Source organism: Lissotriton vulgaris, chromosome 11 (genome assembly GCF_964263255.1).
Source record: "Lissotriton vulgaris chromosome 11, aLisVul1.2, whole genome shotgun sequence".
NCBI lineage: Eukaryota > Metazoa > Chordata > Amphibia > Caudata > Salamandridae > Lissotriton > Lissotriton vulgaris.
In genome coordinates, this window is record NC_141699.1 from 606,442,642 (window position 1) to 606,469,698 (window position 27,057).

General features: G+C 46.6%; 1 protein-coding gene across 1 annotated transcript in view; it reads right to left on the reverse strand.

The window, feature by feature from the left end:
* Positions 1 to 27,057, reverse strand: part of XRN1 (5'-3' exoribonuclease 1) — a 1,308,150-nt gene that overhangs the window by 710,247 nt on the left and 570,846 nt on the right. The window contains exon 24 of the mRNA XM_086943712.1: positions 26,188 to 26,303. Within this exon, the coding sequence (XP_086799838.1) occupies positions 26,188 to 26,303 (116 nt within the window). The remainder of the gene's footprint in view (positions 1 to 26,187; positions 26,304 to 27,057) is intronic.

Here is a 27,057-nt window from a genome sequence, read left to right on the forward strand (position 1 = left end):
TTGTGCATTATAGAAAACCACTGATTTGAGTTATTATGTCGACCCTATATTGTATTTGTCATTATTAATTCATAATGAGAAAAACTGTCCATTGTCATATACTGTTTGTTATAAGTGTCACAAAAACATGGTTACTCCCACATTTCTTTGTTTCCACAAATTCATATACGGATTCCTACTATTGTCTCTCTCTATTGGTACAAAGATTTTCATTAGAGTCACAACAAATCTCCAAGGTCCAACTATTTACAAGTGTACATAAAGTTCTTTGCTCTGATTTAGTCCCCAAGGGGTCATTGTCCGGAAATTCAGGATCGGTCTTGATTCCCTGCATCTTAGTTGTTTTTCCTGATCTCCGCCCCTCTCGTGTGGTAAAATACATTCAAGTGCATATGTCTTTAGGAGTTTCCAATCACTGTTATGAGCCACCTCCATGTGTTTTGCGACAGCATTACTCCTATCTTTATTTACACTGGCTCTAATGTGCTCCAGAATGCGTTTCTTGAATTCATTTTTCGTATCAAAATCGATGTCCACACACACAAGTAATGAAAAAACTACAATTCCCATTCTACATCCTGTCCAAGGACAGGAAGTGAGATCAGCAAAAAAAGTTTTGAGGCGTTTTTTTGGAAAATATAGGAGGAGTCTGTGACCCTTTACCTTTACCGTGAACAAGCAACGGTGGTTGCGAAACGCGTTGGTTTTGTACTTTATATGCTGAATCCTGACCAATAAAATCTGGAAATTGGGAAGCAAACCTTTTGTGAGTGCGGACTTCTTCTATCAAGTGATGGATTTGTGGATTATAAAAAAGCGGGGCTCTGCTTTGTAGTCTCAGCACCGGTGGAAAGAGCGCCATTGGACTGCGAATATTTGAGCCAAGGCTGTGAATATATACATATATATATATATATATACATATATATATATATACACATATTCCATTCACTCCTTCCGACGCTCCTGCATCCCAGTCACTCTGCTTGGACTGTTAAAAACGAATAAGTCAGACCCAATTCTGGTGCGTAATCAGTGTTTTATTCCGTAAAGTAGAATAACACCCAGCAAGCCCGCATGACGCGTTTCGCCTCTAGCCAGAGGCTTGATCACATGATACATTGCTTGAAAGTGATGAGGGTACTTATTGAGCTAAAAAAAGGGGGGTGGCGCCAGATGGTCATGGCCTACCCTTATTAACCCTATAGTAATCAGTGTTTTTACTGATCTCTCTTTGTGTTGAATCAATGGCACAGTGCCATACTTCCAAAACTTGGACAATAGATTGTGCAACATATATGCAGTGCAAAGTATGCAAAAAAATAATTTAACATGTTACATACATTATTACACTGTTTAGAAAATCAGGAGGGAAATATATAAAAAAGTATAAAAAATTATTATATATTCATTATTTACAATAAAAGACAAAGTGTCTGTAATTAGTAAAAAAAAAACTCCCATTAAAAAAATAAAATTGTGCAACCCAGCCGCAGTTATGTGAAATTTCAACAATATAAATAAAGTTCTGTGAAAACTTCAATGAATATCATTATTAAAATTTGTTTTGATACATGTCAGTGTCCAGTTAGAAAACACCAATTTCATAATAGGGTATACAATGGTTGTTAACCAAATCAATTCATATAGGCTCAAATTGTGTGCTAAAATTCCTCATCGCGAATCCCACCCATAAAGTGCTAAATAGTGCAAATCTGTGTATAATAAATCATAAATTGATTTATAAAATCATGGAAGGATGTGGAAGGAGGTTGTTGGTCATTTTTGGTGATCCTCACACCACATTAATTGTAAAAACTGCTACATCCCTTATATGCGACATTGTTCAGTACATTATTGTGTGTGTTTTACTATTATTCCAGGGAGATATTGGGTATAAAGTGCAAAGATAATTTATAACAGTAGTACTAGAAGGACTCAGGTATATTACAACTACAGACTTAAAGACAAGTGTATAAATCTTCACTTGAGTTTCCCCGTCGTCGGAATGGGAGCCTCAGTAATTATATATATATATATATATATATATATATATATATATATATATATATATATATATATACACCTAGGTAAATACACCCTAATAGGTGTAAAAAAGTAAAAAATTAGGCCTAGGCCTCATTATGTTTTGTAGCCTATTGGTGTCATTATGTAAAAAGACCCAAAAGTCACATTAGCAACCAATCAGATCAGCCTCACCCTGTGGAACCTTCCTGAGAAAGCTCAGAGCCTCAGATTTTCGTAGCCGTTGCTTTGCCACATAATCCCCTAGCCCTAAAGTGAGCTTTCCCAGGGGAGGCGGGTGGGCGCATGGGAATCTATGAAAGTTACCAATACTGGAGAAGGAGTAGTTTCTGTCCTGTAACTCCAGTTCTGTAGTAGGGGTATCTCTGTTATAGTCATAATCTAGTGAATAGTCCCGCCCATGTGCGTGGACCCCGGCAATCAAAAATAATCTCTTAAGGTGTCAAAATAATGCAGAAACTGCAAAGACACTTAAGAGAGAATTTAAAGACAAATAATGCAGCCTATATACACAGGCTACACTGTCCAGTACTTCAACTAGAATTTCCACCAAAAAAACACCACACACAACACAGCCTGCAGTTTCTACCATAGAGAAACTTGCCTCCCCCAGTCAAAGACTCTGGAATGATAGAGAGGAAGGTAGGGACAGACAAGCCCCATAGGCTGCCATTATGTGGCTTAAATAGGATACTGTGCCTTTAAGAGAACTTTCCAGAACTTCTCCCAGTATCCCAGAATGCATAGCAGGTCCCTCTTACTTCAGTTCTTTTTGAAGGCGAAGCACGCCAGACCTGTCGCATTCTTGTATGATGAAACAATCTCCACCGGGGAGGAGGGCGGGCGCTTATGACTATAACAGAGATACCCCTACTACAGAACTGGAGTTACAGGACAGAAACTACTCCTTCTGTAGTAGGGGATCTCTGTGTATAGTCATAATCTAGTGAATAGAATGGCAAGCCCATCCCCACACCAAAGCGGCGGTGGAGAATAATACATAACGCCACTACTGTGCGAACAAATTCCGCAGCGAAGCCTGTCCAACCTGAGCGTCTGCCCTGGCGTCAGTGTCCAGGCAGTAATGCTTAGCAAAGGTATGAACCGACTTCCAAGTGGCTGCCTTGCATATTTCAGCAAACGGCACATTACGGAGCAGAGCCGTCGTGGCAGCTTTGCCCCTGGTGGAATGAGCCTTAGGCTTACCCCCTAAGGTCTTATTAGCTTTCTGATAACACAATTGTATGCAGGACCCAATCCACCTAGAGATGGACTGCTTAGAGGTCGCAAGACCCGTCCTGACCGATCCATAATTGACAAACAACTGGTCAGACCTACGAATATCTTTGGTCTTATCCAGATAAAATTTCAAGACCCTCCTCACATCCAGGGAATGGAGAGACCTCTCCGCTGGGGATGAAGGGTTCTGAAAAAACGTAGGCAAAGTTATAGTCTGGTTGATATGAAAATCAGAAATAACCTTGGGAAGAAATTTAGGGTGAGTACGCATAACAACCTTAGCAGCATGAAATACAGTATAAGGTTCATTACAACACAACGCCTGAATTTCACTCACCCTGCGGGCCGATGTAATGGCCACGAGGAACGCCGCCTTCCAGGACAGGTGCTGCAACGAAGCCTTATGAATAGGCTCAAAAGGCTCCTTCATCAATCTGGACAGCACCACATTCAATTCCCACGAAGGCGAAGGGAGCCTGACAGGAGGGAATACTTTCTTCAAACCTTCCAGAAAGTCTTTGATCACAGGGATCTGGAAAAAGGAAGTCTGTGAAGGGCATTTCCTGTAGGCAGTCAACGCAGCAAGATGTACCTTAATGGAATGGACATTAAGGCCAGACTGCGCCAAATGTAAAAGATAAGGAAGGATGACATCTTCCTTGCAGGTAGTAGGATCATGGTCCTTAGAATGGCACCATATACAAAACCTCTTCCACTTGTAAGCATATGAAGTCCGAGTGGAAGGTCTCTTAGACTCCTTCAGTATGTCCATGCAATCATCGGGCAGATTCAGATGGCCATATTGCACTATCTCAGGAGCCATGCCGCCAAACTCAAAGACGAGAGGTTGGGGTGTAACATCCGTCCCCCGAACTTCGTGAGAAGGTCCGGCCTGCACGGCAACCGAATGTGAGGAAGGAGAGACCGGTGAAGTAGGTCCGTGAACCACCACTGCCTGGGCCACTCCGGGGCGATGAGTATCATCCGAGTCCTGGATCGGGCCAGCTTGATGAGCACCGCCGGAATCAGGGGAATGGGAGGAAAGGCGTACAGAAAGCTGTTCGTCCAGTTGATCCACAACGCATTCCCCAGCGTCCCTTGTTGGAAGTACCTGGAGGCGAAGTCTCTGCACTTGCTGTTTTCGGCGGTGGCGAACAAATCTACGTCTGGAGTTCCCCACCTTGCGAAGACTTCTCCTAGTACTTCGTCGTTTATGACCCATTCGTGGTTTTCCTGAAGCAGCCTGCTCAGTGCGTCTGCCTGAACATTCTGCACACCTGGCAGATGGGTGGCCGTTATCGACAGTCCTCTGGCTAGAAGCCAGTGCCAGATCGTCTGCGCCTCCTGAGACAGGGTGCGCGATCTCGAGCCCCCCTGCTTGTTGAGGTAATACATCGTGGTGGTATTGTCCGTCTGTACAAGCAGAGAGTTGGTCTGGAAGGACGGAAGAAAGGCCCTCAGCGCCAAGTGAACAGCCCTGAGTTCCAGGAAATTGATGTGATACGTGGCCTCCATCGGTGACCACGTGCCTTGAATCTGTAGAGTCCCGGAGTGCGCTCCCCATCCCAGAAGAGACGCATCCGTCACGACAGTCTGCTCGGGTATGTCCTTGTGAAAGGGAACCCCTTTTAGGAGATTCTCCGCCGAACACCACCACTTCAGAGACTGAAGAGCATGCAGCGACAGCCGAATCCTGTCGTCCCAAGATCCTTTCCTCTGATCCCACTGGTCCTCCAAGCACTCCTGCAACGGTCTCATGTGCAGCCGTGCGTGTGGCGTCAGGAAGATACAAGAGGCCATCGATCCCAGTAGAGAAGACACCGTCCTCACTGTTGTAGATGGAGTCGTCATAAGAGCCTGGGCCTTTCGAAGGAGTGATAATCGTCGCTCTTCCGAAGGAGACACGCTTGCTGACAGCGTATTGATGGAGGCTCCCAAGTACTGTATGCATTGGACCGGAGTCGGGACAGACTTGGCCATGTTGATGTGCAGCCCCAACTTGTTCAAGAGAACGCACGTCTTCTGGAAGTGTGCTCGCGCTTCCGAGAAGGAGGATGCCTTGATCAACCAATCGTCCAGGTACGGGTAGACGAACACCTTGTTCTTCCTCAGGTGTGCTGCTACCACCGCCATGCACTTCGAGAATGTTCTCGGCGCAGACTTCAGTCCGAATGGGAGTACTGTGTATTGATAGTGATTGGTGCCGACTTGGAACCGCAGGAACTTCCTGTGTTTGTGTGCAATGGGCACATGGAAGTAAGCATCCTGTAGGTCTATAGCGCAAAGCCAGTCCCCCTGTTGCAACTGAGGGTAAATCTGATGCAACGACAGCATGCGGAACTTTTCTCTGCGAATCCATTTGTTTGCCTGTCGCAAATCCAGAATGGGCCTGAACTCGTTCTTGTCCTTCTTGCGAACCAGGAAGAACCGGGAGTACAGACCTCTTCCTCTCTGAGACCGAGGTACGTCTTCTATCGCCCGTTTCCTCAACAGGATATCCGCTTCCGCCTGAAGCTCGCGCAGCTGAAACTGCGAGCTGACCGGGGGAATAGCTGGAGGAGGGCTGGTGAACCGAAGACTGTATCCATTGCAAACAATATTCAGCACCCACTTGTCCTGAGTAATTTTTCTCCACTCTGCCAGAAAAAGTTGGATGCTTCCCCCTACCGGAGTGGGTAACGGATCCGGGGGAAGTAAGTTCCTAGGGCCTAGGCCCCGCCTGGCCCTTGGGCGCCGGAGCCGATTGCTGGCCTCCCCTGCCCCTCTGCCGCTTCTGGAACGGCTTCCGGAACTGCTGCTGCTGCTGCTGGGAGTGTCCTGAGGCCTGTCCTCGACCTCGGCCCTGTCCGCCGAACCGCCGTTGGAAGGGGCGGTACTGCTTCTTGTTCTCCTTGGGCTTTTCCAGGCCCACAGCCGTCAGCGTTTCGGCCTCCGCCTTCATGCGGGCCATTTCATCATCGGCATGTTTCCCGAAGAGGGTCTCACCGGAAAACGGCAGATTGGCCACCCTCTGCTGTGCGTCCGGTTTCAGGGACGTAAGCCGGAGCCATGCGTGACGCCGCTGGTTGATCCCGTGGCAAAATCCGTGAGCCGCCAACAGGGAAGAGTCCGCAGCCGCGCTGATTATCTGGTTGGCCACCAGCATCCCCTCACTCAGGACTTCCGTGAAGTCTTCACGCAGCTCCCGGGGCAAATGCTCCGCAAAGCGCTCAAGGGAGTCCCAGAGGGCGCGGTCGTAGCGACCCAACAAAGCCGTGGCACTCGCCGCTTTCATGGAGGTCGCGGAAGTACCACAAACTTTCCTTCCTGCCGAGTCCATCCATCTCGATTCCTTGTCCGGGGGAACCGTGGAGGTCGGGGTGGTGGCATGCTGCTTGCGGGCCGCCGTGACGATGACGGAGTCAGGTGGAGGCTCGGCCCTCAAGAAGGCCGGATCCGATTCGGGAGCTCGGTACTTCTTAAGTAATCTCGAAGGGGCCGCCCTCGTCACAGCCGGGGTGAGAAACAGAGCCATAGCAGGTTCTTCCAGGCCCGGCACCAGGGGCAGGAGAGGACGAGACAGATGCCTCTGATGCAGCGTCTCGAAGATGACCGATGTCTTCGGTGTAGGCACCGTCAGGGAGATGCCGAGCTTCGCTGCGCCCCGCAACAGTACGTCCTGAAAGGCCACCAGGTCATCTATCGGGGACACTCTGGTGTCCGGAGACCCCGATAGGGTAGGTGAATAATCCCTGGTCCCAGAGGACCTCGTGTGAGAGCGAGACTCGCGCCTCCTATGGCGGTGCCTCGATCTCGTGGATGATCTGTGCCTCGATCTGTCCTTCCGCCCAGAGCGAGAGCGAGACCTGCCAGCCCGTGGGCGCTCCTTCGGTTTGCGCGGAGGGGTCTTCCTTGGCTCATCACGAGGCGTCTTCGGTTCCTCCCGGGGTTTCGGTTTCGGAGTCCCCTTGGGAGGAGCAGGCAGGGACGGCAGGGAAGTGGACCTCGGAGGAGGAACCTTCGGCTGCGGTGCGGGCCCATGCGGAGGGACCGGAGGTGGAGGAGTGTCCTCTGAAGGCAGAGGTGGTTTGGGCGGAGGGTCCTCCTTAGGCACGGGGGGAGGAGTCGGAGTCCTGGGCCGGGACGGAGTGTACACTTCCGAGTACACCGAGCCCGGAGTCCCTCCAGGCGAGGGGCGCGGAGATCCATCCCCATCCGCAGGCGACCTCTTCCTCTTGCGACCACCGCTGGAAGCAGCGTGACTCCTGGGACTAGAGTCCCTTTTCCGCCGTTTTGGAGCGGGTGACCTGCTCCCCGACGCTGACCGCTGTCTGCTGGACGCAGAACGACGCTCCTCCAGCGTCGAATGACGTCTCCTGGACTCCGGCGTCGAGCGCCGTCTCCTCGGCGTCGACCGCCTCCTCCTCGGCGTCGAACGCCGACTCCTCGACGTCGACCTTCGGCGTCCTCTCGACGTCGGGCGGTCCGCCCTCGACGACGAGCGCCGCCGTCGCCTTGATGTTCCCGACGTCGAGGAGCCCCTCGACGTCGATCGGCGGCGTCGCCGCGATGGAGATCGACGGTGTCGCCTCGACGACGACCGACGGTGTCGCCTCGACGGCGAGCGTCGGCGCCGCCTCGACGGCGAGCGTCGATGTACGTCACTGTGCCTTCGGCGTCGGTATGACCTCGACGTCGACGAAGACGATGACGTCGACGGCGGCCTCGGCGTCGGCTTCTCCTTCGCCGTCGAGCCGTCGCGCCGTCTCGACCCGGAGCCCCGGGGAGAAGGGGAGCACGCCGTCGTCATCCCTCTCGACGCCGTCGTCGATGCCATCGACGCCGACGGAGAATGGGACCGTTGGCTGGACTTCCTGCCCCTGGGGAGCCCCCCAGGGGCCTCAGCAGAGGCAGAGGGATCCCTCCCAGGCTGCCCAGACCCACCTGCAGCACGTTGGCGCCTATCCTCCAGGCCAGCCAGCCTGATCTTCAATCTGTCCCTGAGTGTCCTAGCAGAAAGTTGCTGGCAGATAACACACTCCTCAGGGCCATGATCGTCTGGAAGGCACACGATGCAGACATCATGGGGGTCGCTTTTGGCCTTCTTCCTCTCACATGCTGGGCACTTGACAAAAAGGCCAGGCATTTCGGAGCCCCAAAACGCCTAAAAACAGCACAAAAGTGAGAAGAGAACACCAAGCAGTAACAGCAACACTTTTAAAAGTTAAAAGTGCAAAAACGAATTCAATAAACCCTTGTAAAAGGGAGAGCTCAATGCCAGGGTCCTGTAAGCAGGAGCCGGAAAAAAGAACTGAAGTAAGAGGGACCTGCTATGCATTCTGGGATACTGGGAGAAGTTCTGGAAAGTTCTCTTAAAGGCACAGTATCCTATTTAAGCCACATAATGGCAGCCTATGGGGCTTGTCTGTCCCTACCTTCCTCTCTATCATTCCAGAGTCTTTGACTGGGGGAGGCAAGTTTCTCTATGGTAGAAACTGCAGGCTGTGTTGTGTGTGGTGTTTTTTTGGTGGAAATTCTAGTTGAAGTACTGGACAGTGTAGCCTGTGTATATAGGCTGCATTATTTGTCTTTAAATTCTCTCTTAAGTGTCTTTGCAGTTTCTGCATTATTTTGACACCTTAAGAGATTATTTTTGATTGCCGGGGTCCACGCACATGGGCGGGACTATTCACTAGATTATGACTATACACAGAGATCCCCTACTACAGAACTAAAGTTACAGGTAAGTAACTTGTTTCTTACTCTAGTATTGGAACTTTCATAGAGTCCCATTGCTTGTATCAGAGTAGATAGCAGTTAGCATACCTCAAACATTTCGTGCATAGTTACAGAACCATTATAAACCAATGATATCACAAATTATAACAACCATAAATCAGTAACCATAGCAATATAAACGAAATGTTTGAAAAAACAGGAGGAGGGAAGAGAGGAAAGCTCACCTCTTATTGGAAGAGATTTCTCAGGACTGCTTGTCCAACCGACGAATCCTCCTTTGCAGCCGCCTCCAGGCAGTAGTGCCTCGTGAATGAGTGAGTACTGCTCCAGGTGGCCGCTCTGCAAATATTCTTTATCGATACTCCAGCAAACAGCGCTGTTGACGCTGAGATGGATCTTGTGGAATGAGCCTTCACCTGTCCTTGCAAAGGCTTGCCTGCCGCCTGGTGGCAGAAACGGATCGCACTTGATATCCATCTAGAAATCCCTTGCTTTGACAATGGAAATCCTTTCCTTGGGGCTCCGAAAGCCACAAACAGCTGGGGTGTCTTCCGAAATCCAGCTGTGCGTTGTAGATAGAATTTCAAATATCTCTGAACGTCCAGAGAATGAAGTGTCCTCTCAGCCTGGGTTGAAGGCCGAGGAAAAAAGGAATTCAGAACCACCGGTTCATTAAGATGAAAGTCTGTCGGCACCTTCGGAATGAACTTGGGATTCAAGCGTAGGATCAATGTATCATTCTTGAACTGCAAGAAAGGTTCTTTGATAGTTAAAGCCTGAAGCTCTCCTACTCTCCTAGCAGAGGTGAGTGCCAGAGGAAGCGCCACTTTCCATGATTGGAACTTCAGGTCCGCCCTATGTATTGGCTCAAATGGCTATCTCATCAGTTGAGCCAGGACCACATTCAAGTGCCACACCGGAGGTGGGGGCCGAACTGGCGGAAAGACTCTAAACAGTCCTTTCAGGAATTGTTTTATTACTCTTGCTGATAATAGAGAAGGGCCCGATCTTGTTCTTCTATACCTGGAAATAGCTGCCAAGTGGACCTTGATGGAAACATGAGCCAGACCTGCCTGTGCCAAAGATAGAATGTATGGCAAGAGTTGATGCAGAGCTGATGAGAATGGATGCACTCCTTCTCTCTGGCACTATAAATAGAACCTCTTCCATTTCGCTCTATATGTCTTATTAGTGCAAGGAGCTCGTGCCTGCGCCAAGATGTTCCTGCATTCTTCTGAAATGTCTAAATCCTTAAACTCTCTGTATTCAGGAGCCAAGCTGTCAGTTGAAGCGAGCTCGGGTTCGGGTGGAGAACCTGGCCATTGTACATTGACAGAAGTGTCTGGTTGGGGTGCAGATGAATGGGTTGCTTCTCCGATAGAAGAAGCAACTCCGTGAACCAGAACTGGCGAGCCCAGGCAGGCGCTATCAGTATCATCCTGCACTTGTCCATCTTGAGCTTCTTGAGGACTCGAGGAATCAGGGGAAATGGCGGAAAGGCGTAAACAAATGCGCCTGACCAAGACATCGAAAGGGCATTCCCCAGTGACCCTCGATGGTGTTCCCTGCTTGCATAATACCGGCATTTCTTGTTCTTTGGTGCTGCAAACAGGTCGATCGCTGGGGTCCCCCAACGGGAGAAGATGTTCTTGACCACTGTGTTGTCCAATTCCCACTCGTGTGAGACTGCCCTCAGGCGGCTTAGCGTATCCGCCTTCGTGTTGCATACTCCTGGAAGGTGTTCTGCCACAAGCGTGATGTTCTGTGAGATCGCCCATTGCCACAGCATCTGGGCTTCCTGAGAAAGCAGTGGCGATCTTGTGCCTCCCTGCTTGTTGACGTAATGCATTGCGGTGGTGTTGTCCGTCCGCACTAGGATTGCCGAATTTTAAATCCTTGGAAGGAAAGCCAACATCGCCAACCGAATAGCCCTTAGCTCCAGAACGTTGATATGTAAGCGACGTTCTCCCGGAGTCCAGTGACCACTGACTTGGAGGTCTTGCATGACCGCTCCCCAACCCTGAAGGGAAGCGTCTGTGGTAATGACGCGAGGAGCCGGTGCCGCCCTGAAACTGAGACCCACTGTGAGGTGAGATCTTTTCATCCACCATGAAACCGTCCGTTTCATCTGCTGGGTAATCGTTACTCTGTCGTCGAACGACCCTTCCACCTGTCTCCACTGAAGGTCCAGTTCCTCCTGCAAGGGGCGCATTCGCAGCCTGCAGTGCGGAATCAATTGAATACAGGATGAAATCGACCCTAGAAGAGATTTGTACATCCTGACTGTCATCCAACTTTTCTTCTGCAATCGAGCGGCTGAAGACATGAGTTTCATCTGTCTCTCTTCCGATGGGAAGGCTTTGCACACCTGAGTATCGAGTATCGCTCCCAAGAACTTCACCGTACCTGCCGGTTGAAGAACCGATTTTTCTTTGTTGAGTTGCAAACCCAGATGAATAAAGAGGTTTAAGCATGTGTTCACTGCTTCTGATGCCTCTTGTAAGCTTGGAGCCTTCAGCAGCCAGTCGTCTAAGTACGGGAATACTTCCAGCGACTGTCTTCTCAGAAATGCTGCTACCGGGGCCAGCATCTTTGTGAATATCCGAGGAGCGGATTTTAATCCAAATGGGAGCACCATGAACTGGAAGTGACTCTTGCCTACTGTAAAGCGAAGGTAACGTCTGTGAGCTGGATGGATCGGGATATGAAAATAGGCATCTTCCAGGTCTAATGTAGCCATGAAGTCGCCTGGATTCAAGAGGCGCAATATGTCCTGGAGTGAAATCATCCGAAACGACAGCTTCACGAGATAGGTGTTGAGCTCCCTCAAGTCCAGGATCGGACGCCACTTTTGTTTCGTTTTGCGGATCAGAAAAAATCTTGAATAGAAACTTTCTCCTCTTTGCGATAGGGGAACACGTTGGATCGCCCCCTTCTGAAGCATTTGTTGAACTTCCAATTGCAGAAGGTTTAGATGTTTTGAAGTAGTGGCGTGGGGAGCTCTTGTAGGTGGAAATTCCTGGAATTCTAGCGTAAGCCCATGTCGGATGATGTTCAATACCCACTGATCCGATGTTATTTCTTCCCAGCTGCTCAGATGTTGTGATATCCTGCCGCCCACTGGAGATCCCAGAAGCGGAGGAACAGTTGGCAGAGTCAGGAGGCCGCTATTGACGCTTGCCAGCGTCCTTGCCCTGACGCCCTTGTCGTCCACGAGCGTTCTGACGAGAGAACGATTGAGATTGTGACTGTCGTTGATAATACTGATTGCCGTACTGAGGTCTGTACGACTGCGACTGCTGCGAGTACCGTTGCTGCTGATAGCCTCCCCTTGGTGAAGTGAAGCCTCTTCCTCTTGCTCCACGGAACAGTGTCTTTCTATATTGTAGGTTTCCAAGAGCCCTTGCTGTCTCTGTGTCCTTCTTTATTCCCTGTAGGGTCTCATCGACATGTTTCCCAAATAACATGTCCCCATCAAAGGGCAAGTCTAGAATCCTATTCTGGACCTCTGGTCGGAAGTAAGTCGCTCGTAGCCACCCCTGTCGCCGAAGAACCGCCGCGCTGCCCAGAGCACGGAAAGAAATGGTGGCGATGTCCATCGCTCAGTCAATCATTTCCGAAGAAGAACGCTGTCCTTCCTCTAGAAGTTTCTGTGCTTCAGCTTTAGGGTCATCCGCTAGAAGATCCACATAGTGTGCCACATCACTCCACATCTGGCGGTCGTATCTTGCTAGAATCGCCAAGGCATTTGCCGCTCTGACCAACAAGCTAGCCATAGACGAAAAACGCTTCCCCGCGTTGTCTAACCTTCTACTCTCCTTGTCTGGTGGAGTTGTGAGGGTGGCCGAAGGATTCCGTGATTTCTTCTGCGCCGCCTGCGATATGACAGAGTCTGGTCTAGGTTGTCCAATCAAGCAGGCGGGACTGTCATCAGGAGCTTTATATTTTTTCTCCAAGCGTGGAAGAGTTGGAATGACCGTCGCTGGGGACTGCATCACCTTCTTTCCTTCCTCCTATATGTGCTCTACAATGGGAATCGAACGCACTGTCTTACGGTATGCCTCTTTAAAATCATACAAGAAACAATCCGTAGATGTTGCAGGCATGGATAGCTTAAAGCGTGCCGTGGCTCTTTCCATCAAACTGAAGAAACCTCCCACATCAGCCGGAGGTGAATCCACCGGGTCTGGCACTGGAGAAGCCGGATCCGGAGCTATATACTGGTTCCATTCGTTATCAGGATCCTGATCACGGTTGTCCCCTGCTTCATCCTCATCCGAGGTATCTACTTGGACTTGTGTCTGCCGAGGATATTCCCTCTCCCCTTCCCCCTGTGAAGGAGGTACAGACTGAGCTGCCACCACCTGTGGCTGAACCTGCGCTTGACCTTCCACTGGACGCGACCCTTGTCTGCTCCTATACTCCTCCAGCATTGCTCTTAAGTCTGTCAAAAGACTCATAGGCATCGTCACCATGCCCTGCTGTGCCTGGGTTTCCTGGTATGCGACCTGTTTTTGTGGTCGCTGCTCCTGCCGATAATAATACTCCTCATCTTGGTCAGAATCATGGTATTTTAGATTCAACTGAGATGGACTGTATGCATCCCCATACATCTCATTCTCCTCCTCCGAGTAATCCTCTTCGTCCAACAACAGGGCTGGAGGTAATGATGGCACCTTTCTAGGTGAAGTCATATCCGGAGTTATCCTCCTCTTCCTGGTGCCTTCTGTAGCACCTGCCGTCGACGGCGTCAAACGAATCCACCATCTCCATATTTTGAATCGTCGTCGACGGGACCGTCGACGAGAGTATCTTCACCGTCGACGGGATCGTCATCGTCATCGTCGACGGGCTCGTCATCGTCGACGGAACTGTCATAGTCGACGGTATAGTCATCGTCGACGGAATGGTCTTCGTCGACGAGGTGGTAACCGTCGACGTAGTTATCGTCGTCGACGCTGTCGTCGACCCAGTCTTCGTCGACGGCATCGACGTCGAAGTCCTCGTCGACGCTTTCGTCTTCGTCGTCCTCGTCGTCGCTGGATGGCTCGTCGACGACTGAGGAGACAGAGTCACCACAGAGGCTTTAGAGCCTTTTTTGACCACTGTAGAGGCCTCCACAGTTGGTTTTTTGAAGGACTTAGATACTTTCTCCTGATGTGAAGGCCCAGCCGAGCTCTCATCCAGTTTTGCCTTCTGCACCTGAGGTGCTTGCCTTTCCCTCTCCTTTACACTCTCGTGAGGAGATTAGCTAGGCCCGGGCTTGCCAGACCTATCAGAGGTCCCACGCATAGCCTTTGAGGGGGGTTGAGATGAAACCTCCACAGATGATCCACCCCTCTTCAAAGATGTCTTAGAAGATGAAGATCTGGCATCTTCCTCGTCACTAGATACCACTACCTCCTTTCCTTCCAATTTCCTGAGCCAAATAAGTAGCCTTCCTTCACGATCACGGAGGGTCTTCACAGACATCATCCTGCATATTCTACAACCCTCTGCCTTATGGTCGGGGTATAAACAGTATATACAGTCCTTATGTTTATCTTCAGTATAAAGTCGTTTTTTGCCACAAGTGGCACATGGCCTGAAAAGGCTCTTCTTTTCCTTATCAGCCATAGTAAGCTGAAAGAAATCCTGTCACAAAACTGTTTAAATAGTACCTCAAGTAGAAGTTAGAGCAGAGCTCTAAGGAGACTCCCTGTCACCAACGATGCGGTAGAAAATCTGAGGCTCTGAGCTTTCTCAGGAAGGTTCCACAGGGTGAGGCTGATCTGATTGGTTGCTAATGTGACTTTTGGGTCTTTTTACATAATGACACCAATAGGCTACAAAACATAATGAGGCCTAGGCCTAATTTTTTACTTTTTTACACCTATTAGGGTGTATTTACCTAGGTGTATATATATATATATATATATATATATATATATATATATATATATATATATATATATATATATATATATATATATATATATATATATATATATAGCCACAGCTTCTTTTCTCCACTCCATGTAGACAAAAGGTCACGGCACAGCAACAGCTCGTTTCAGCGTTTTTATTATTTACACACCAGTGCAAACATAACGTGCATCAAAAAAGGACGGTCTACGCGTTTCGGCTCCTGCCTTCCACTGGACCATAGAGTCCCTAGGTCTAGACCTTGTTTAAATAGTGTATGTAGTGTAAGTACCCTTTACCATTTCCATGGTCATCTTGACCACCCCACCCAGCAATCTCTATACAAGGCTAGTACATGTTAAAGGTATATACACAAAATCTGTACAATCAAAGTAAAGTACTCTACTCTTAGTTTAGATATATACATTCAGAAATAAAGTATTTGCTATGACTTTTTTCGTACATAATTGTGTTAAAGAATCAATGTAAAGTACCAGAAAAAGAATTAAACCGGTGATTTAAATAAAGTATTGATAGTTATTTACAGTGTGATCCATCTACTTCTATTTGGTATTAGTCCATATCAATCGATAATTTCAGATAGTTTGGGGGATGGTGAGGAATTGCTTGAAGTAAGCAATTAGTTAGGGATTGTAGGACAAGGATGATGATATCTGGTTTTAAGACAGGAGTGGGAAGATATCTATACTTGGAATTTAAACCAAAAGTACTAATGGAACATGAATTATTACTCAATAGTATATCCTTTATGATCTATAGGTATGATATGGTTCCTGTAATTTTATACATTATACGTCAATACCTCCCATACAACTTCTTAAAAGAAGAACTTTCTGTGGTGAAGTACCAAACTCCTAAAGTTTCTCATCTCCTTGTCATGATGTCATACATTCCCAGATTTGCTATATCCCACAAGTACCTCCTCAGGTCTAATTAGGATCTTCAAAGTAACCGGTTATAATTCTACACATTTCATAACATGTACACATGCCAGCTTCATTCAGGTAAGGACACAATTCCCTTGGAAATTACAGATTCAAATTGCAGCATTATTGTTATTTCAGATCAAGTTACAAATGTACATGAAGTTCGGCATCCAAGTTATGGCCAAACGGTGCCTCAGTTCCCATACTCAGTATCATTCGGGATTCTAAACGTCTTAAGAGTTGTAGTTGGTCTCCACCTCGTTCTGGGAGTTTGCACAGTTTGATTCCTGAGTATCGTAAGAGGGAGATATCACTCTGATGATGCTGAGTAAAGTGAGAGGCCATTGGGTAGCACGGGTCCTTGTTTTTAATCGCCCTTAGGTGTTGTAGTATCCTTAGCTTTAATTTGTTTATAGTGCTCCCAATGTAGTACTTGTCGCATGGACATTTGAGTCGATATACTACACATTTAGATTCACATGTAATGTGATCATAAATGGTTTCTTTTCTGCCATTCTGAAGTACATAATGCTTGATGTTTTCCCCATGTTCACAAGCTTTGCATTTGTGACATTTCCAGAAGCCAGGTGTTGTCAGCCATTTTTGTTTTCTCTCCTTACGAGGTTCCAAATGACTTTGTGTCAATATATCTCTTAGGGAGGAGGTCTTTCTATATGTGATGCTCGGATTGGCTGTCAGGCTTTCATTCAAGGTTTTGTCCATTCGAAGAATTGGCCAATGTTTTTTGTAGGCTTTCTTCATTTGTGTGCTTTGATTGTCATACTCCATAATGATTCTAGTTGTTACACTGCTCGGATCCTTAGCAAGATCATGATCTCTTCTCAGTTTTTTATCATTGGGTGTTAATAGTTCCTCTCTCTTTCTTAATTGCATCCGGTTTTTAGCAGTTGTAATTACTTCTTTGGGGTATCCTCTTTCAAGGAATCTAAGGCTCATGGTTTCTATTTCTTTTCCCAGATCATTTCCTTCAGAGCAGTTCCTTTTTGCCCTTAACATCTGTCCGTAGGGGATGCTCCATTTTAATTTGGCAGGGTGTCCACTGTTAGCATGCAAGATGCTATTGCATGCTGTTGGCTTCCTGTGAATTTTGGAGCAGAGTTTGTTGTTCATGGTGAATACTTCCACGTCCAGGAATATCAGAGTTTGTGAACTTATGGTTGATGTAAATTTAAGAGCGAATCGGTTATTATTCAATGTTTCAGTGAATTTTATCAGTGATTCGTCATCTCCGTCCCAAATGACGAACAAGTCGTCAATGAAACGACACCATAGTTGGATTTTTGGTCCCTCCGAATTTTCTCGATCTTTCATGATCACCTCAGTTTCCCAGGCCCCCATCACGATGTTTGCATATGTGGGCGCAAAAGATGTCCCCATTGCTGTACCTTGCTTCTGGAGGTATATATCTCCCAGGAATAGGAATACATTGTGTGTTAAACAGTATTGGAGCATGTCCAGTAGCATTGTTGAATGTTCCAGATAATTCACAGACCGTGACTTGAGGATCTCTTTTACAACCTCAATGCCATCCTCATGGCGTATTGAGGTATAAAGAGATGTAACATCAATTGTTGCCATTTGATAGGTAGGTTTCCATTCACAGGTGGATATTCTCTGCAAAAAATCCATTGTATCTCTAAGAAACGATGGTAAATTGGTCACATAGTGCATCAGAAAAATATCAATGAATCTTGAAGTGGATTCTAACAGAGACCCTATTGAACTCACAATAGGTCTCCCTGGTGGCTTATCTAGTGACTTGTGGATCTTTGGTAGAAAATATATGGTGGCCATGATTGGATTGTTTGTCTTCAAATAGTTGTATTCATCGAAGTCCAGGAGACCCCTATCTTTCCAGGTTAGCAGCTTCGAGTGATATTCATTTGTCCATTTTTCTAATGGATTCGTGCTTAGTTTCTCATAGTGATCCTGGATAAGGAGTTGCCGATTTGCTTCTTCAATGTAATCTACAACGTCTTGAATAACGAGGTTGCCCCCTTTATCAGAGGATTTGATGATTATTGAAGTATCTTTTCTTAGGTCCATCATCGCTTTCTGCTCTTCCAAGGAAAGATTTTGTTTCTGTTTTCCACCTTGTCCATGTTTCATGGATTTATCCGAGATCTTCATTATTTCCTCCACCATGAGTTCATGAAAGAGGTCAACCTTGTTCCCCGGAGGGAGTTGTGGACAAAACTTGGAGGCTCTTTTTAATCCACTATTTCCACCTATGTTGGTTGGTAGGCCGATATTTTCACAGAAATTCAGTTCCATTTCAGAGGTGATTGTGTTGTCTTTTTGGCTTTCAGAGATAGTGTCTTTAATAGTTGTTAAAGTTATCATAGCAGTTAGATCCTTTTGAGTAACTGCTGTTTTTGTAAAAGTATCCAGGGCACATGTTCCTTTATTTTTATTAAATTGATTTTTCTCAGCAAAGTGTTTTTTAAGTTTTACCTTCCTGCAAAATTTATAGAGGTCGATGCGAGCGTTTGGTACATCCATTGTCTTCGTCGGGCAAAAGGAAAGACCTTTATTTAAAAGTTTTAGGTGACTGTCCGATAGTTGTTTACTTGACAAATTTACCACTATATTAGGCACGGATAGTTGTTTTTTAACCTTTATTTTGGCTTTCCTTTTCCTCGCTTTGGTTTTGTTTCTTTTTCCACCCCTTCTGGTTTTTGGTTTGTTGGGGGTTTCTTTGGGGGGCGTTGTTCCCTTCCCCAGGTGTTGGCTCTGCCTCTTCCTCTTTGTCGCGTTACCATGTGCGCTAGTTTTATCTCCCCCTGAAAATCCAAAGGGGTTACATTTAAATCTCCTTCCACTGAGCTTACTTCTGAACTATCAACCTCTTCTGGGGGATCAGTGGATTTGTCCATAGTTTTATCCATGGTGACGTGGCTCCTAAGTGTGTCGAATTTTCTGGCGAAAGTATAAATTCGACCATTCATATAATCTAATCTGTCTCTCATGAATTTGTTGGCCTTCCTTTTTTCCACCTCCATTTCGTGTTTCGCTATCTTTTTCTCCATCGCCTCCAATGCTTCTTTGCTTTCTTCTGTTGAGGGGATGTCTTCGAGTTCTGCTTCCAAAGCCACTATTGTACTCAAAATCTTTTCAAGTTTCCTCTCTGCATGAATGATTAGGGTCCTCATCAATTTATAAGAACATTCATTTGTGTCTGTTTGCCATAATTTTATTAGATCAGCGTCCAGATCATTTAGTGTTGGCATTATTAGGATCCTCAATCCTCGGGGTATTCTTTTGTATTCAATATATTTTTCTAGTGATGTCTTCTCCCACCACTTGTTCACTTCCTGGATACGTTGAATTTGTAGTTCCCGTATTATATTGGCAAGTGTTCTTTCCTTGGTTTTGTCTCCCCCATCTTTCTTTGCATTTGAGGATGTTGTGGGCATTTGGTCATCATTTAGAAGCTCACTCGCCCTCTGCTGGCGATTTTTGGTTTATATATATATATATATATATATATATATATATATATATATATATATATATATATATATATATATATATATATATATATATATATATATATATATATATATATATATATATATATATATATATATATATATATATATAATTACTGAGGCTCCCATTCCGACGACGGGGAATGATACAAGCAATGGGAATCTAAGAAAGTTCCAATACTGGAGTAACTGTGGGTACCACACCCTCGGCCACGCCACTCGATGGCTGGGAGGGGATTGGCACGGTTGTAAGCCCCTAGCAAAGCCGCAAAAGGCAGATTGGGGGTGATGTGGGGCAATAGAAGGGCCCAAGGACTTGGCCGTAGCCAGACTTTCCTTGAAGAGCTCCAGTGCCATATCTGCTTTTTCTACGAAGAGATAGGTAACATCGAAGGGCATGCACATGAGGAATGCCTGGGCATCCCCGAAAAGCCAGTTGTTCTCAACCAGGCGTGGCGCCTCAGGGCCACCCATCCATCAAGCCACCCTGCCCAGTGAGTCAGTCCAGTCAAGCTCACAGCAGATATTGAACTTTGCTGCGCCTCTCCAATCTGTAACACACAGAGAGTACGGCCCAGACATCGTCCGGGAGTTGTAGCAGCACTTGTGCAACTGTGTCCCACAGAGTGTGGGAGCAATGGCCCAATAGGCATGCTGTGTTCACAGACTCCAGTGCCAGGCTGGCAAAAGAAAATATCTTCCTCCCCTCCCCAAAGAATCCAGCCTCTTTGATTCCCAATTTGGAGAGGGGGGTAGGGAGTGCACCATGGTATGATGAGGCTTGGACCACCAAGCTCTTCGGGGTAGGGTATTGGGAGAGGACAACAGCCGCAGACTCCGCTACCACTCCCTGGGACCTTCCTCCTGATCGGGACCGTGAGTGACGTGGAGTCGCACACCAGGCCACCATGAGCTTGAGGGACCGCTCCCACAAGGCATTCAGATTCATGGTACGCCAATTGGAGTACAACTTCAGGTCGTGGTCGTGCTACAGACACCACAGGCAGACAAGATGAGGGTCCATCACCGACATCTACGAGAGACTGCGCAGCTCAGCAAAGCTGAAGCTAAGCACACTGCTGGTATTCCTTGGAAATTTTTAAAGCATTTTTAAACAGATTGCTGTATTTTTAACTTGCTTGCTCTTTGCACATCTTGTCAATCCTGCATCCCACACCCCTGGTGGAGCTCCGCCCCAGGCACCCTGGTCCGTCACGGCAAGTGCCGATTGAACGGAGGGTGCCGAGGGGGTTAGAGCAGACACACATCCGGGTTGGGTGGCACTTCCGGCGCTGAGCGGTCAAGTCGTTCGCCGCCCCATACCTTTAAAGCCTTGGCACGAGTAGACAAGTCAGATACTAGAGACTACGCGGCTCGGCAAAGCTGAAGCTAAGCGCACTGCTGGTAACCCTTGGAAATTTTTAAACCATTTTTAAACAGATTAACGTATTTTTAACTTACTTGCTCTTTGCACATCTTGTCAATCCCACATCCCGCACCCCTGGTGGAGCTCTGCCCCAGGCACCCCGGTCCGTCACTGCAAGTTAGAGCGGACAAACTTCCGGGTTGGGTGGCACTTCCGGCGCTGAGCGGTCTAGTCGCTCGCCGTCCCACACGTATTTAACCCTATGTCAGGGCGTAGGCACAGCGGGCGCACCGAACACAAGCCCGTCTGCGCCCGTCCGCGCCTGGACCGGGGGCCCAGGGCCACAACCCCTACACAAGTAAAGACAGAATATGAGAGGGTAAGTTACTGTAAGCAGGAGCTACTTATACTGAGAACAAAACCCTGCTGCCCTACACTGCAGATGTCGATGGAAGTTATAATGAATAATGGAGGAATATCGGGCACTGCACTTAGATGGTTCCAGTCCTTCCTGACGGGGAGAGGCTTCCAGGTCCGCCAGGGTGAATGCTATTCCGGGGAGATCTGTTTGGGACAGGGCGTGCCCCAGGGCTCGTCCCTGAGTCCGACCCTGTTTAATTTATATGTCTCCCCGGTGGCCTCGATTGTAGAGGGCCATGGCCTGAACATAGTATCCTATGCCGACGATACGCAGCTGGCGATCTCCCTCTCGCGCGCACCCGGTCTTGCGGCGGACCAATTTAGAACATGTATGCAGGAGTTGGCAACCTGGATGTCCGCCAATTGCCTCAAATTGAATGCCAATAAAACCGAGGTGCTGGTGGTGGGGGGTGGCCCATCTGTGTGGTTGTCGGCATGGTGGCCCTCTTGTCTAGGCGAGGTTCCAACCCCCTGCCGGGAGGCCAAGAATCTTGGAGTCTGGCTTGATGCTGATCTGTCCTTTGGACCTCAGATAGGCCGTGTGGTGGGTGTGTGTTTCAGCGTCCTAAGAGGTCTGCGGAAGGTATTAGATCTACTTCCCATGTCGGCCCGTAGGACGCTGGTGCATGCCCTCGTCACATCGCGCCTGGATTACGGAAACCTACCGTACCTCGGAGCTACCAGTAAGGTGTTAAATCGTCTCCAGGTACTGCAGAATGCAGCAGCTGGCCTAATTCTGAAGCTTCCTAAAAGATCGGCCTCCAAAGCAGCCCTCCAGACTCTTCACTGGCTTCCAGTGAAGAGCAGGGTGGAGTTTAAGGCCCTCTGTACCCGTCACTGTATCCTTAATGGGAGGGCACCAGCACCACTCCAGAGTTTGGTCTCCAGGTATGAACCTACACGAGCCCTGCGCTCCTCCCATGGTGGCCTATTAAAGGTACCTAGGACGAGAAAGGCTCGCATGGGAGGCAGATCCTTTCGCTACTTGGTGGCAAAGGGCTGGAATGCTTTACCCTTGGACCTTCGTCTAGAAGTGTCTGAAGCCGACTTCAGGAAGAGGCTGAAAACACACCTTTACGCACGATAAATCTAGCTGACTCTGCAGCCCGTTGTTATGAGTTTCTATCTGTCTTAGCGCAGGGACACGCTAGTTAGCGTAACCGCGCGCTCTATAAAACTCCTTTATTATATTATTTATTATTAAGTTAAACGCTGCCCGAACTGTCAGCGCACTTTCGATTTTTCACAGTGCAGAAGACTGACTACACCCCGACCCTCCCTATTAAGCCAGATAACAAGACAATCAAGGGTGGCCTAATCAATTCACGATCACTAGTGAAACATAACTCCGAAATGGCAGAACTATTAGAATCTCAAAACCTAGATACCATCTGCATCACCAAGACTTGGGCTGATGAAGCCTCGGACATTGATTTAGCACTAGCCATTCCTGAGGGATTTACAATCACCAGAGCAGATAGAAAAGGGAAACTGGGTGGTGGCTTGGCCATCATTGCCAGAAATGATCTAAAGGTGAAAGGCTCAGACCAAGGCAGTAATCCGAACTGCGAAACTCTATTCTTCCAACTTAATATCACGAGTAATTATACATTTAAAGGCCTTCTGATCTACAGGCCACCAAAAGCCAAAACTCCTCTGACACAACTACTTAGCTCGTTCTTGGAATCCAGTGTAAGGAGCTCAGATGTTACTGTTCTAGGTGATCTCAACATGCACCTAGAGAAGAGAGCCGATGTAGGCACGGCCACCCTGATAGATGCATTCATCTAGCCTTGGAACAGATTGTTAAAAAGGACACACACTTAGCGGGGCACACTCTCGACTGAATCTTTACTTCCAATAAGGACGTTGAGATCATTGAAATCCTACCGGTTCAGTGGTCAGACCACAAGGTAATAACCTTCTCCATAAATGTGAAAAAGAAGGTTTCCTCCACCCCACCACCTCGGCCCACGTCGTACCTAGACTGGTCTAGATTAGACACCCCTAAACTAAAAGAACAACTCTCATCAATCATTCCTGAGCTGGTACCAGATAGTAACAGCGCCACATCTCAAATTTCAAACTGGATAGCTTCTGCCATTAGAATAGCAGTACTGCAAAAAAAAAAAGCTATCCTCAGAAAAAATAAACCATCCCAACCATGATTCTCCCACTCACTCAAGGGCTCAAAAACAAAATTGCAGAAAATTGGAAAGGCAATGGAGATCCAATTACAACCAAGAGCAGAAAATTGAATATAAAACTTCACTGATTTTGTATAAAAAAACGATTTTAAAAGAAAAAAGTATCTACTTTATTCGGAAAATAGAGGAGGCTAAAAACTCTAATAAAGAACTGTTCACCACTGTTAAAAAATTAACTAAAATAGCGACAAACAGGTTTCGATTAGCTCTGATTTCTGTAACATCTTAGGCCAATTTATCATAGATAAAGTGACCACAGTATATGAATCATTCAAATCAACGGACATGCAGCCTCCCACATCATTAAACCTCGAACTTAGTGACTAAATATCTCCATCAAAACAGAAACCACGGTTTCGATTTTCGTTACCTTCACTGGAACAGGTATTTCAGGTGGTTATAAATACTAAATCCGGTGAGCTAGTGGACTCGTGTCCACCGAAAGTACTGCATTTAATCCCTGAGCTGCTAAGCGAACACTTGGTTAGGCTTATGTCACAAATAGTGAACTCAGGTCACTTCCCAGATCTGTGGAAATCTACATCAGTATTACCACTACTAAAGAAACCCAACTTAGATCCACAAGAACCTGGAAACTACAGACCTATTGCAAGAATACCTTTCGGGGTAAAGGTTCTGGAGAAATTGCTGAAAAAACAACTGGCCCAATTTCTTGCAGAGACTAACGTCTTAGACCACTCTCAATACGGCTTCCGAGAGGGACACGGAACAGAAACAGCCCTGCTTATGGCAGTAGAAGAACTCAGGAGTGTACTGGATGCCGGAGGGAGGGCCGCCTTGATCCTGTTGGATCTTTCGGCGGCCTTTGACATGGTCAGCCATGAAACACTCCTGGGTCGACTTGCAGAGGTCGGCGTTCATCCAGCTGCAAGAAAATTGCTGGTGTTGTACCTGTACAATAGGTCCTTTACAGTCGAGTTGGGAGAAGCAAAATCAAAACCTTTCAACTCTCCCTGTGGTGTTCCACAGGGATCTTCATTAAGCCCCACTTTTTAATTTGTATGTAGCGCCTTTGGCAGGAATTATTAGGACTTGTGGATTCCTTCCGGTCTCATACGCAGACGACAGCCAAATAGTGGTTTCAATCGCAAACACCACCACAGATACAGCAGATAAATAAAAAAACTTGTATGATGCAAGTCAGCCAGTGCATGCAGAGAAACTACCTGAAACTGAATGGTGACAAAAGTGAGGTCATGCTACTAGGAACAAGTAGTGAAGTCTGGTCTCTGGAATGGTGGCCAGCTAGTCTTGGCAACTGCCCATCCCCAGTCAACAAAGTGAAAAATCTGGGTATGATACTTGACAAAAGGCTAACGTTAGACGCCCAGACTAACAAACTAATATCCACCATGTGGTATATCCTGAAAATGATTAGGAAGCTCCTGCCATTCATTTCCTTAGACTCCCGTAAAACGGTAGTCACGACGCTGGCCCTGTCAAGGTTAGACTATGGGAATGCTCTGTACGCCGGGATACAAGTCCAGCACTTTGCTACACTGCAACGCCTGCAAAATGCTGGGGAAAGGCTGGTACTGGACATTCCCAGGTCTGAACCTATTGCACATCATCTAGGTGTCCTACATTGGCTGCCTATGGTAAAAAGAATCAAATTTAAATCTGCCTAGCTTGCAAAGCCCTTCATTTTTCTGGCTCTCAGTTCTTAAGAACGCACCTCAAACTTTACAAGTCACCTAGGAAACTGCGATCCAGCCAAGCAAAATTGATTCAGATACTCAGTTTCAAACAGGTTAGGTGGGGAGGAAGAAGCTTCTTACTACATGCAGCTAAAGACTGGAACCTGCTCCCACTTGCAATCAAAAACAGCACATCCCTGCTTTCATTTAGGAAACTGGTAAAAACATGGTTATTCACATCTGGTTAGACGGTTTCTCACTGCCGCCCTAGTCTCCCCGTATCTCCAGCGCCAAGACGCCCATGGGCATACGTGTGCTTTAGAAAACCATAAATCGAATCTGCAGACAACAGGCTCCGCAGGACTTGAATCCTGCTTTTCTAGATGGCATGCTACACACCAGGAGGACAAACATCAAAAATAGTTGACAAAATGTCGAAAACATTCAGTCAAACAGTGACAGAGGGGTAGCTCTTCTTCAGATCAGCACTGGCTGGCTGGCGCAGAAAGAAAAGATTGGATGTCAGCTCGCGTAGGTGGCGCCTATATAGATGCTGCGGACATCACTTCCAGAATGGACGATGCCGAACCATGTGGAGCCGAACTACATCACCTACCGGCGTGCAGGGGGACTGCTCATGAAAAATCTTCCAGATCCAGTCCGAAGCCTGGGAAATTCAAAGGTAAATAATCTGCGGCTAGAAGTCTCTATGAGATGAATAAGAATGAACATATAATCATCCCTTTCGATGCCAGCCCACATAGGACTTCCCTACTTTCAACCACATTTCAGTCTCACAATCAATTAGACATCAGATGACAACTCCTTTATATACTGAAACACTCCAATTAATTTCTTTGGTAACCTAAGACCTGATGTTCCAGCTGGCTATTTTGATTTGATGTCTCATTTTCATGCTTATACTCCTATTATATAAAATAGATAACCCAAAATTCTACACAACACGGGCTCAATGTTAATGAGTTTTGGATAAGTATAAGGATTTCTGGTTACACTACTTCGGTCATAAAAACAATAAGAAGCCCATCCTGATAATTTGCAGAATTTATGGTCTCCCTGTATCCATCACCCACATACTTCCTGGTTTTATATTTCCCAACTCTATATTTTTGTTTACCATTTCGCATTTAATGGACAGTGGGAACTTACTTTCTCTTGGATCCTCTTCCAACGAAGATACTCCCAGTAAACCTTGACACAAGGTATCCACTAATTCCTAGACGATTGGCAAGCACATATCCGGGGTTGTATTTTATAGAATATTTCTTTGAGAAAAGAAAAGAATTGACACATTTATAATGTACAGATGGTTGAGAAGGTAATATTCATAATGACGTCAATGGTTGCCATCATCGCTTATCATATTTTCTATTCAATGTATATCTACTATGGGTTTTAAATATTGTCCAATAATTTTGACTGAGGAATACATAGTTGCTACAGTAATACTTATAATGAACCATATCATTTAAGTTAATTCTCCATTGTAATTTCACTAATCATGTTCCATTAATAACCTTCTCCTTCAACAAAAAAAATAAATCAATGTCAATTTACATAATTGTAAGTAAATTTGCAGATGTTAATGAACCATAGTTTAATGGTCCAAGATAGTACTCTATACAAACAAGAATATTTGACAGTATACACTACAGTACATCACAGCAGCAGACTGGAACGGATGGAATGCAGAGCAGCTGTTTAATGCATCCATTCTAAGAGTGTTTATGTAATTTGAATGTTATACATTATAAACAGGTGGGGCACGTCAACTTCCAGTTATGAATAAAGATGTCAATTATCATTAAATAGCAGATTAAATAAAATTGGTAAACATACAGGAACAACATGCTTAGGTCAAACCCCAAGGCTATGTCTAGATGTTTACCTTACATCAAAGAAACACTACTAGAATGTTTCCCATGAATCATTACATAAATGAGCCCTCAACCATCATCCTTCATGACAGTGATGCAGATAGTCATACATATTTCTGAACTTCCTGGGAGAGATGACACT